Source organism: Branchiostoma floridae, chromosome 1, assembly GCF_000003815.2.
Source record: "Branchiostoma floridae strain S238N-H82 chromosome 1, Bfl_VNyyK, whole genome shotgun sequence".
In the NCBI taxonomy this organism is placed as follows: domain Eukaryota; kingdom Metazoa; phylum Chordata; class Leptocardii; order Amphioxiformes; family Branchiostomatidae; genus Branchiostoma; species Branchiostoma floridae.
The window spans coordinates 8,122,845-8,135,234 of record NC_049979.1 but is presented as its reverse complement, the minus strand read 5'-3'; the positions used below and the strand labels follow the sequence as shown (position 1 = coordinate 8,135,234).

At 40.7% G+C, this 12,390-nt stretch overlaps 1 protein-coding gene across 1 annotated transcript; it reads right to left on the bottom strand.

Annotated features, from left to right (window-relative positions):
- Positions 1-231: 231 nt before the first annotated feature.
- On the bottom strand, positions 232-11,327 carry LOC118416830 (F-box/WD repeat-containing protein 7-like). The gene is made up of 11 exons (XM_035822100.1): positions 10,842-11,327; positions 10,083-10,261; positions 9,436-9,710; positions 9,091-9,209; positions 8,128-8,279; positions 7,718-7,790; positions 7,086-7,197; positions 6,623-6,747; positions 6,047-6,122; positions 5,424-5,539; positions 232-3,105 (listed from the first exon to the last, which is right to left on the bottom strand). Exons 1-11 carry the CDS (start codon positions 10,953-10,955, stop codon positions 2,977-2,979), a joined length of 1,470 nt encoding a protein of 489 aa, XP_035677993.1. The 5' UTR covers positions 10,956-11,327; the 3' UTR covers positions 232-2,976.
- Between the last annotated feature and the right edge of the window lie 1,063 nt (positions 11,328-12,390).

Genomic DNA, 12,390 nt, shown 5'->3' with positions numbered 1-12,390 from the left:
TATCATTCAGACATTCCATCCTATCAAATCTGTCTACAACAATGAGGATGTACATTGTAGTCATTAGATTAACTCACACCACTTTATATGATAACCAGGAAGCCAAAAGGTGTCGTATGTTCAAATGCAATTCCAATGCCAGCTAGTCAGTATGGTAACCTAGTTGACAGTTATCTTCAAGAAAATGAGGAGACAAGCACAAAGAAACCACTGCCTTCTGACTTGCCAGCATTGACTTTCTTGTATGAACATGTTCTGATCCTTTCTAGTACACTGATAAGGTTAGTTGTACAATAAGTTATAATCAAGGTGACAATCTATATGTAATATGACTTGAAATCGGAGAAACCAATGAATCATATCTGTGTAACACTTTAACAATAGACTCAAATAGACAATAGACAAGCATGTGTCCAAAAGTCTAGCACACCGTCAATATTTGACTGCTTTGTGGGTATACCAAGGATACATGTACTTCATCTGTAGTCACGAGTCCATCATACACATACCATACCAACATTCATACTTTCAAGACTATGCAGCCTGTACATGTGGTGTACATCAAATTATATTGAAATTCTGGCAGGGACTTAAACACATACCTAAAAGGGGTCAGATTTTGCTCAGGAGATTTATTATCTCCACGAAATGTTTATAAGTTTGATAATGCCAGCATAACTTCTACACCGTATCCATCTGCTTCTAGGAGGTTGCTGGTGGTATTCAGAGATGTATTGATTTATAAGGGCATACCATTTTCTTACATAATTCTACAAAACAACAGTATGTACATAAAACATTCTACTACAGTTTCCTAATTTTCAAATAGACATTTGAATTTTAAAAAGAACATTTGTTTTCCTTCATGTGGGCTTTCCCTGCACATAAATAAGTCTGGACATTTCCCTTTGGAATTGACAAGTGCAGAACAGTACTCTCCAAGCAGAGGTTTGACTCCAGCTGCTTTTGACGTGTTTTTCTTGGGCTTTCTATTTCCTGCTGTTTTCTTTATGTCCAGTTTGGCAAAATAGAGAGCCCGATAAAAACTCCTACAGCCGGAGCGAAACTCTGCTTGGAGAGTACAGAACAGGCTAACCCGGAGTTAATGCTGGCAGGTCCTGAATAGTCTTTTAGGCCTTAGGAATTTCAGCAGCCCACAGTGACACCCTGGGGATGAGGAGCAGCTTCTCTACAAACCCTGCTACAGCTGTGTGCAGCTGCTGGTGGTTCAGCCCTTAAGATTCCTTGTTTATGGTCAGAGGGTAAGCCCTACATTGTTTGTGGTCGTTCCTAATCACCATTTCTACAACTGCCCAGCATTTCTTTACTGGTCAATGAGATCTGTTCCAGTCATTCCAGCAGCTTGGGCATTGGAGTTCTTATTGAGTGTGGTCCTTTCTTATACCACTACAGGTGGGATAATGCCTACCCTCACAATGGATTAGAGGTATTATGGGGACACACATGTAGCTTCCATCAAGAAGATGCACTCACTAGCTGATAGACTAACAACACAAATGTCCATTTTCTGAGGCAAAGGATCTGCACCATTTCGAGTGGGTAGATGTTGTCCAGTCCTAATCGTCCTGTATTGAAATTACTTCTGTAAAGTATGTGCAATCCCTTGTCTGTGAGAAACAAACTACTACCCCCATAGTACTCAGTATCATTGGCTACTAGGAGTGAACATATATAAGTTTAAGTAGACGCTGACCTCAGGTGCTCACATACCTGGAATAACAATAGCACTGCCATATTCAACTTCAGAAAAAACTTGTACCTTCAAAAGTTCAAAAACTTGTACCTTCAAAAGAACCTAGTTCTTTGAATGGAAACAGAAAGAGGATACCAGCAAAGCTGAGCTACTGCACTTGTAGATGATAAATTCTATGTTCTTTGGTACAAACAGTCTGTTAAAATGCAAGAAAAGCATACCGTACATATTCAATATATATATTAAAACTAGCAGAACCATTTTTGTTTAATATCATTTCTGCAAATCTTAACCACACTTTGACATCAAACATTACTTATCTTCCTCACAAAATGGTTTTGTTTAAAAGTCTCAATCACTACACTATCTACTACATGTACTTGGCTCTGTAGTACCGGGTAGTTGTTCTGTACAAGGCAGTTTATGTTTCCTGGCTATTCAACAATTTTAGACTGATACTACACCCAAGTCTTACCAGCTCTACTGGGCTATTTCTGGGACTTATTTCCATTATGTGACAACCTGTCAGAAATGGCACAAGAGAATGCAACAAAGTGGGGAATACTGGGAACTTTTCCTCAACTAAACCACTGGCTTTTCACTATCTGGTACCAAAAGTGCTATTTTCCTGACAACTAGGGTAGTTTGTACATGAGCTCTGGCATTTACTGGAACAAACTTTACAGTCTATTTTACAGAAAGACCATTTTTTTCTCCTTTTACATTTCATGATATGTATTTACAGCTGTGTCTATAATAGATACACAGTGCAATGCTACATACATTTGTAATAACTCAATAGCACTGCCAATGTTTCAAGGTGCATGAAGTCCAGAAACACTATCTTTGCTAGGTGCACCTCATTGTTAAAGAAGAAAGTATGCTAGGTACATCAACCTGAGGAAAGGGGAAAGGATGACTAGCAGGTGTGTAGTGCTGAGGACCTAATGAAGTATAATACTGCCAGGGCCACCTGCTTTGGGGGCTGTGTGCCTGTCACAGGGTTCAAATTCCTGCACATAGTTAAAATTCCTTGCCAATTCCAAGTCTTTCCCAGCACTTGGGCTTGCGTCCCACGAGCCCCGCAGACTGAGAGACTGCGAAATGTCACAGTTTTCTGGCAGCCACTGCATGTTTAAGCCATCCCAGAAACTATCCAGGATGCTAGGGAGCTATGGGAAAGTTCCACTTTTGCTGTGTATGCAAGACGTTTTCTGAGATGGGTTTGAACCCTGTGTGAAGTATGTGGTGTCAGGTGCAGGTTACCAGTAACTAAGAATGGAGACAGTGCCGGGGGATTCTGGGGAGGCCAGCACCAACTTGGTCTCGTTAGCCCACATCAAGTGCAGCAATGTCGGGTTCCTGTGTACCACATTCAGCAGCTTGCCTTCCTGTGGGACGGCAAAAGAACAAAGTCAGACACATTCCACATGCAGCATGTTCAGACAATTAAAATGTCTCCTATGGGGCATACGGACAATCAAGAATGATTACCAATCAAATCTGAACCACATTGTGCAGGTACAGTATGATATCTCTTCAAGCTTATTTTGTGCCTTACATAATACAATGTACTGATCAGGACTATCTCCAGCTTAAAATTGTTTTTCATCCCACTCATTGTTTGGGAGCCATGATTTTCCTTGTATAACATGCCATACAAAGCTCAAGAAAATGCATTTTTTTAGTTACATATAAAGAAGTTCAGATTTTGGGGACAGATGGGGTAATATTTTTTTTTTCGTCCTGAAGACAGCCCTGGTGCTGGTAAAGGAAGATGTTATGTGAAATTCTAGATTTGTTCTAAATGTATTATTCAGAATACTCAATCTTTTGATACCTGCTAAAAGTTGATATTCATTCCTTCTGGACGCCTACAACTTCTTGAAACTCAAAGCTTACTTGAAGGATTTAATTTTAAAGATTAAGAAGGACTATGTTAACCAGCCACAAAGGTTAGACATCCAGGTAATAAGATATGCCAAAAAGTAGTTACTCAAGCAACTGGATATGATTTTTGGAAATGGTCAATGCCTGTTTCCAAAATCATATCCAGTTGCTCGAGTAATTGCTTTTTTGGCAGCTATGTCTAAAAAAGGCACAAGACAGAGCAATGGCCTTGACTAGCAGGATAATGGCTCGAGGCTCTGATTTTACTGATATCAGGACTTACAGCAATGTTCATCTCACAGAGACATACCCTAGAAGCCCAAGTACAGTGTAACTTCAGCGACATGACTCAGGCTCCTAAGCCATACAGCCCTGAAATCAACTCTAACCAGCCTTCCATGACCAAAGGGACAGGTCCTAGACTAATATAAGTCCCATCTCCGATACCTCACTTCTAGTAGCTCTCAAGTAGGAACGTCATAACTGTAGAAAAATCATAACTAATGGTAACATTACATACTTTGGCCTTGAATGTTGGACACCTGTATGGTATTACTATTGGCCCACATCATGATGCAGATGCAGGAATGTAGCCAAACCTTGTGATAATTCACAGCCTGTCAAGTCTGACCTTCAACAAAGGTCAAGTAGATAACAAGGAAATTGCTCACACCTGTGGGACTGTAAATAAACTTCATGGGAAGCCATTTCATGGCAAATTGACTCCTGACAAATAAGATAAGGGTGTTTGTCCCATGGAATTTCAACAACTGTTAATCAGGCTTAGTCTCCATGTGGCTCACATTTAAACCAATGTAAGATTAGCAACCAATGTGACCTTGAGAGTTGTAATTGATATGGCGACTTCTCTCCTCCCAAGAATCATCAATCTTTTGAGCCAAAGGACAAAATAAATCATTCTGGACCTTGACCTGTCAGTTCCCATCACAACAGCAACTTTTCCCTGTTTTGTGTAATGCTTTTAGGTTTGCCGCACACATGTGAATAAGCGTAGCAAATCTGACCTAAGAACTGTGCAAAGTTTGTCACTGCACTTATATATCACAGGGGGAGGGGTTTCTCCATTTGGTTTCATTAGAAATGCATGTCAATGTCGGCAACAACCTTCCTCCAACTTCCAAGTAGATTTACATTCATACAACCCATGCTAGTGGTTGAGCACTAGTACTGGGGGCATCTCTGCTGGTCCAGGGTTGGACATGTCCTCTAGCTCTATTGTCCCGGGCAGGTGAAATTGCCCATTGAGCCCATTGGGCAAGCTTGTGTTCTACCCCATTTCCCCAATTGGGCAAGATTTTTCAATGAATGACATTTTGATATGCTTGTTACTTTTCAGAGTCATGGCATCAACCATTGGTCGACACAGAAAAAAATAGAGACAATAATAAAAAAGAATTCAATTGCTGAAAGTGAAAATGCAGAGAAAAAAGTCAGTTAAATTTTGGGTAAGTGAATGTTTTCATGAATTTTAGAAAACTTGTCCAACCTTGCTGGTCAGCTGGGCAGACACAGCTGCTATTCATGACCTCTCTGCCAGGTGTCACTGCTGACGACAATTGCACCTCACAAGTTAGTAGATGTATATCATGTATATCATAGAGAACTCTTACTTAGAGTCGTCAGGCTAGGTAGGAAAGCAATCCCTTACAACATTTTTGAGCCAAGCTGAACCTGGGATCAAACTCAGGCCCACAGATCCAAGGAATTGGATCCAGATGGCCAAGCAGCGGGGTTGCTTAAACCGTCCGTTCAACTGTTTCCAAGACCTCTGTTCGTGTGTACAAAGTGACATTCTCACCTTTGTGTTCCAGATGACGACTTTCTTCTGGTCCCCCCCAGAGATGAGCCTGTCCCCTTCCTGCAGGAGACAGCGCACCACTCCGATGTGTTCCCTCAGCTCATGTAGGCACTCCCCTACAGGGTCAATCAGCACAGAAGTTTACTCACTATGGATGAATGAATGAACTATCTTGCTCGACAATCATACAAGGTACAATGTATGGCAACAACTAGTAAACAACAGTACAAGAAGGCTACATACAGTCACATATGAGTGATCTGGTCTCGCATTTGGAATAATGTATAAATAAATGACCTGCGTATGCGGATATAGGAGTTAGACATAATAGCAGTACATGGAAAATACTCTTACTAGCTTACTGCGATACTAGCCTGTTGTGCTGAGGTCATCCACATTATTACACGTTTTTCATTATGATTAAATATGCTCCTCTTTAAAGCTTTTTGTGTCTGGTTTTGCACCCTAGTAATAACCAGATACCAACAACCAACTTGTTGGTATCTTTTGAATTGAAATCAAATCAAATGTCTATATCATCAGGCACACAATAGGCCAATAGGTCTGTGTTATTGCACTGATTTTTTTCTGCAAAACATTACTTGTTCATTACAAGCATTTACCTGCAAAGCTCCACAACCTGACAATGCTGTCAGCTGCCCCTGATGCAATGACATCCTCATTATACTTCAAACAGTACTGCAAAGAGAACAAGCAATTTGTCAGAAATATCCATGCCACAACTCTTAGGAGTTCAGTGGTAAACTTCAATATTAGAAGAGGATCAACAGGTTGATTCCATAGCCATGTGTAACGCTAGTTCACCTTTATCCGTGGGGTAACCTATATCTGTTGTTTTTCAAAACAACACATTTAGGGATATCAAGTCAACAGACGGTGATTTTAAATTGCAATATTGTCAAAATATAGCAGTTTGAACTCACATTTTGTCAGCATGATAGCCCTAAATACCCAGCTTGTGAAAACAACGGATATAGGTTACCCAACGGATAAAGGTGAACTAGCGTTACCTCCAAAACATAGTACTGAAAAACAAAAATGGACAAATGCATTCACTCTATAATTTATTGGTTGAACAACTCAAACTACATGTATTTATTTTGTTTGGCAGCCAGGAACATACTACCACAGAACTACTAGTATTAAACTTGCCTTAGTGGCTCAAACTGTGTACCTACCACCTCTCCTGTGTGTCCACTCAGAGTCTTGGTGCACTCCCCTGTCTGGGGGTTCCAAATCTTAACAAAGGAGTCCGCTCCACCACTCACTATTCTCCTCTCATCAAACTGGCAACAGTACACAACTGGACGAGAGAAGGAGAGGCACATAGTCATTAGCTCACGTACCAATACCACTAACGATATATCTATCTGGGATCTGATTCACTGTACAGTAATGGTGTACATGTTACAATCTTGCACTGATGAACATCAATGATAGCTTTATGTCAAGTTAGCTTTCTTCAAGAAAAAAAATTAACCACAAATATTTGTTAAGTCAATGTACCTTTTCATCACAAAAGCACAACATTTGGATATACTATATTGTGTGTTGAAGACCTTATGCTAAGATAATACTAAATTAAATAATCATGTCACACTAAGTTTTAAGGATCCCTACATAAAGTAAATTTTCATGTACCTTCTGCATGTCCCACAAGTATCTGTAAGCACAGCCCCCTTCTGATGTCCCACAGCCGCAGGGTCTGGTCCCAGGACGAGCTGACAGCAAGGTCTCCATGCATACAAAGGAGCTGCAGGGACAAGCCACATGAGAAATAATCAACTCAAGATCTTTTCTACATATCAATGTCCTGGTACAGTGGGCGAGTGAGTGTGAGTAGAGGCTGCAGTCTGGCATAAGTGGATTTCTGCTGGTAGAGATCCTGATCGGGGCCAACGAAACTGTTCAAAGAAACTCTGATTGGGATCTCTACTCACAGAATCTTCATTGGATTCTGGGACTGTAAGATATTCCCTTAACAGACAGAACTTTTTAACTTCAGTTCCTGTCAATTCAGATCAATTTAGGATTTATAAATTGGAGACCACCAGAACACATTCCTAGCATCCTAATCCAAATCACAATCAGGTTATCTACTAGTAAAATCAACTGTCTTCACCATGAAATACATATATAGGAATAGATACAAATCTTGCAACAAAGCCAACAGGCATCGATTACTTCACACATTGTGTGCTTCACATGATCCCCATCATGATGTACAGTAGATAAAGGCTTTCTAGAACTGAATACCAATAAAAAGTTCTTACCTGAATATCATCTGTGTGCCCTGTTAGGTTGTGGATGCACTTCCCTGATGACAATGACCAGACTCTCACCGTCCTGGGGACACAGGACAACCTCAATTATGGAAGTCATAAACTAATTCTAGCCTATTTCAAATAGTCTATACACTTGCACAAGTTACATGTTTCCTGTCAATATGAAAAAACAGCATTGTTCACAAAAATATTTCCGTGATTTTTTCCAATATCATAAAGTGATCTCTTCCGTTTTCCCAGTATCCAATAAAAAACTGGTAGCCAAATAGCTACTTCAGTGTGCTAAAGGTTTCCATACATGCTGTACCTGTTAAAGGTTGTATGAAGATCTGTGATTTAAGGATGAAAATTACAACATCCATATATACATGTAAAGCCTTTTACCAGTTGATACGTACCTGTCATTTGATGCACTAACAAGATTTGCCCCATCAAAGCAGAGGTGCTCCACCCCTGATGTGTGACCCTGCATGACTTTCAGACACCGACCACTGGAAGCCTCAAATACCCTGATCACGCTGTCTGCACAGCTGGTCACTACAATGTTGTTCTGCGGAAAATAACAAATGCTAGCTTCACCGTTTTTTGTTTTGATACAGTGCTTTTTAAAGAACGTTTATAGTAGCCTGAGTACCATCCTCCATAGTGACCGCTGGCTCACTACTTTACTATGGAGGATGGTGCTCAGGCTACATTTATAGTGACAGATATGACATTTCTAATTTGGGCATATGTAGCCTATATGATAGTTGGTTAACAAAGAAATGAAACCAAACCCATCCAACCTGTGATTTATCAACCTATGAAACTATTCACAGACATGTATAATAGTTAACTCTAGTATCTACTCATCAAATTATGTAGGTATATTTGATACCAAGCCACAGGCCAAACATTCTTAGTTGCATATTTGCACTTGTACCTGGTATATATCAGATGACTTGACTTATTTTTCCAATACTGACACAATCTGTAACAATACAGGGCCCGAAATACTTTTTTCAGCCAGGTTGTCCAAGTGGCAACTTGAGTCAAAAGCCAGGTTGCGCCATCAACATTTCAGGTTGCCCCACTTTCAAATTGTTACTTTCTTCAAATCAGCTACCTATCCATTATCTTCCAGTTATATGTAACTATGTAATATGTATTATGTTATAAAAAGATTAATACAAAAGCTTATGCATGTAGGTGGGAAAAAGGAGTGTTCCAATAAAATCCAACTGCAAAATTTCAGGTTGCGCGGTGTGCAACCTGGGTTAAAAATTAAGTTGCGCAAAGCAAAATGTGGTTGCATTTTTAAGTGGGCAAGTGGATATTTCGAGCCCTGCAATATCATGAGGGTTACTAGTAGTCATACTTACCCTGAGTTCTATGCCAGTGACAGAGTCTGTGTGTCCCTCCAGCTGGTTAATACACTTCCCTGTTGCAAGGTCCCACAGTCGAACACTATTGTCTCCCCCTCCACTCACAAGTAATTTGCCTGCAATGGAAATGATGCTTGTTATAAGCTATGAAACAAATATTAACATGGACCTACATTTTGTACCACCAGTTGTGAGCTAGAGGCTTTAGAACTATATTAGTATGTATAGATTTTGTATATTCTTATTCATCAGTGGAATTTTTTTCTACACCTGCCTTGTGAAAATAAGTGCAGTACAAAGCACAGCAAAATGAAACTTGAGGAGTCTTTGAATGCTACTGACCATCACAGTCCATACAGTTGACCCTGCCCTCGTGGCCCCTGAGTGCAGGCATGACCGTGTACTTCCCTGTCGCCCAGTTCTTGTTGAGGTGATGAGCCCTGATGTACACATCCTTCCAGTGACACAGCGGTGACAGGGAGATGACGTCACTGTTGACAGGCGTGAAGCGCGGGGAGGTACGGGAGGTGGATGTGGGGCTGCTGCAGGACTCCTCACGGGATAGGTCCTCGTTAAACCCAAAATGTTCCCACCTCTTTAATTTACACAGCCTTTGCCTACAGCAAGAAGGAATATCAGAAGGCAATAAGTAAACCGCCATGGTATTTATTCTAATTGCCTGCATTTTGTTTTGAGTTGGCTGTACCCAGCAAAAACTAATAAATTGCATTATGCTCTCTCCATCTATGTCTACAAAACTAGAAATCTGTTACCCTGCTGCAGTGCAAAAGAGATAAGACAGAGTAATAAGTGTTAATCATCATGATCTTCAAAGTTCACAATATGTTCAAGCTTGACATTAATAATTTGTGGTACACATGGTCCTTTTCATTTTTATAATAGCAATAACAAGACCACAACATTTAAGATAACTTTTGTGTTAGAAATGATGGAACACTGAGACGCAACAAACAGTTTGAAAAAGTTACCATAATCCCTCATTGTTAGTCTTTTCCCTCCACAGTCTGCTGACACAGGCAGCGCGGGACATCTCCACTCCATCCAGGTAGGAGAAGATCCTCTCTGTCAGCTCGCGGGGCAGGTGGGCCACAAAGTCCACAGCCAGGAGGGTTTTCAGCTCCGCATACACAAATCTCAGCTGAAGGGGCTATAGCAAAACTCACATGTGGGTAACTCTATAAGGAGGAGTGATGGATCTTTCACAGTAACATTACTATTTAGGGTTCATACTGCTTGACACGTCAAGTGCGTGATGCAAGAATGCAAGATCTACAACTTAGTACAAGAAGCTGCAAAATTTGACGTGTAGATCTCAAGTTATCCTATCATTTGCTGCAGTCAAGGACATAATGGTAAATGCCTGTAAGTTTGCAGGAATATAATTTTGCACTAGGGAAAATTGAGTTTTTGCAGAGGTTTTAAGCAGGGCTACTGCTGAAGTCACATGCTGTACAGTAATGGACAAACCAGTTTTAAGTTTAAAAAAAAAAACATAAAATCACTGCAAAAATTTCAAGAACTACAGTGTATCATCTACATTATATGATTTTTATTTTATGTCCTTGATCCGTCCCGCACAGAAATGGGTGATGCTCTCTCACAGTAGTAGTGGGTTGTGATATGTACAATTGTAAATCCATATTACTTATCGAGTATATTGTATACATTGCATTGATACATTGATGTTGCCTTATTGTAAACATTCCCAAGAAAGGCACGGTCCTTACCTGGCATTTCAGCAGGATCTGCCGCAGCACCACATTCTGTTCCTCCGGCGTGAACGCGTCGAACGCCGCCACGATGTTGTTCGCTACGGCTTCGCGGTCTGCAAACATGCTCATCGTGCACTGTACGGTGATTTCTTGACCAAGAGTCTCCGAAACCGAAAGAGTTTTCTCATAGTTGTGCTAGTATTGTCGTAAACATGTTGGTACATCCTGTTGTAAAGCGCCCGGTTATTTTCAGATTTGAATACGGTCGCGAAACGCCAGTCACAGCTGTCAGCCCCTCCCACCTACAACTCTGCTACATTTACATCCAAAACATGCACATTTAGCATACAGAAGCAACAGATTATAACCCCCTATGTTCACGCGACGTTATTGTATACTTCCGTATGGTCAGAAGTCTTCTGATCAACGCTGAAGTGGCGAAAAGCCAAGAAGATAACTCTTTTCCAGGGTCGTTTCAGCCAAATTCCGCCATCTTGTAGATTAGAATAAACCACTATTTCATGGGGGCAGAAGATTTTAAGGACCGACATCCCCAAGTTAACAAATAAACTAAACGTAAGAAAGTGAGTATATTTTGTTTTAAAGGTAGTTGTTGTATTTTTTTCATCAATTTTAGAACAATATCTGTTGTATAATGATTCTAATATTATCTTCACCACTCCGAATGGGCTGATCCAACTTCCTGCATGTGCAATATTATAGGTCAGCACCAGAGGGCGTTGTTGTTGAAAACAATAGGGTCAGTTTGCAGATGAAATCGATGGAGATGATGGGGAGATAGCGAACAAGGTATCAGCTTGTATCAATTCATAGTCATTTGTCTCATATGTTAATGAGTTCTGCAAGCTATCCTTCTGACACAATGGGATTTGCATTTCTTTCATTTGTTCATAAGGACATATGGAATGCACAGAGAGAGCTGATGATATTCGGTTGGATGCAGGGATAGGGATGCAGAAGAGAAAGGCGCAGGATGCAGACAAAACATTCACACAGCAGAAAACTTTACTAGATCATGTTTATATGTGTTAACGTTGTTAATGTGTTTAGGACGTGACATGATAATGGATAAGCTCCAACTTTCAGAACTTGTTTTTTTGTGTCTTCTAGTCTGTTCCAGTTCGGCCTGGCTGAGAGACTGCAGGCTCAACGGATGGAGTGGTGGAGATGGGGAGCTGTGTTGGCTGCAGTCATCTCCCTCAGTCTGTTATGGGACTTCATTCTTTCCTCCCTCGGACTTTCTTCTGTTGGTTAGTATAACATTAAACAGGTTATGAGATGGGAAATGAGGAGAAACATCTGACGCCTCTTTATTCCAACACCCCCTATGTACAAATAGGCACATAGGGGTTTCGGAACATAAGGTTGTGACTGGTACGATCACCACAAAACTACCACATGTTCAAGTACTCATCAGTGGCCCGACTTCTGACCTGACCCAACAGGGTGACAGATTCATTGGCTTGTCGATGTTGGTCACCTATCCCGAAGAAGAAGTACGATTACCGCAAAACTGGTGACACAGGCATTTCTTTATCTTAAG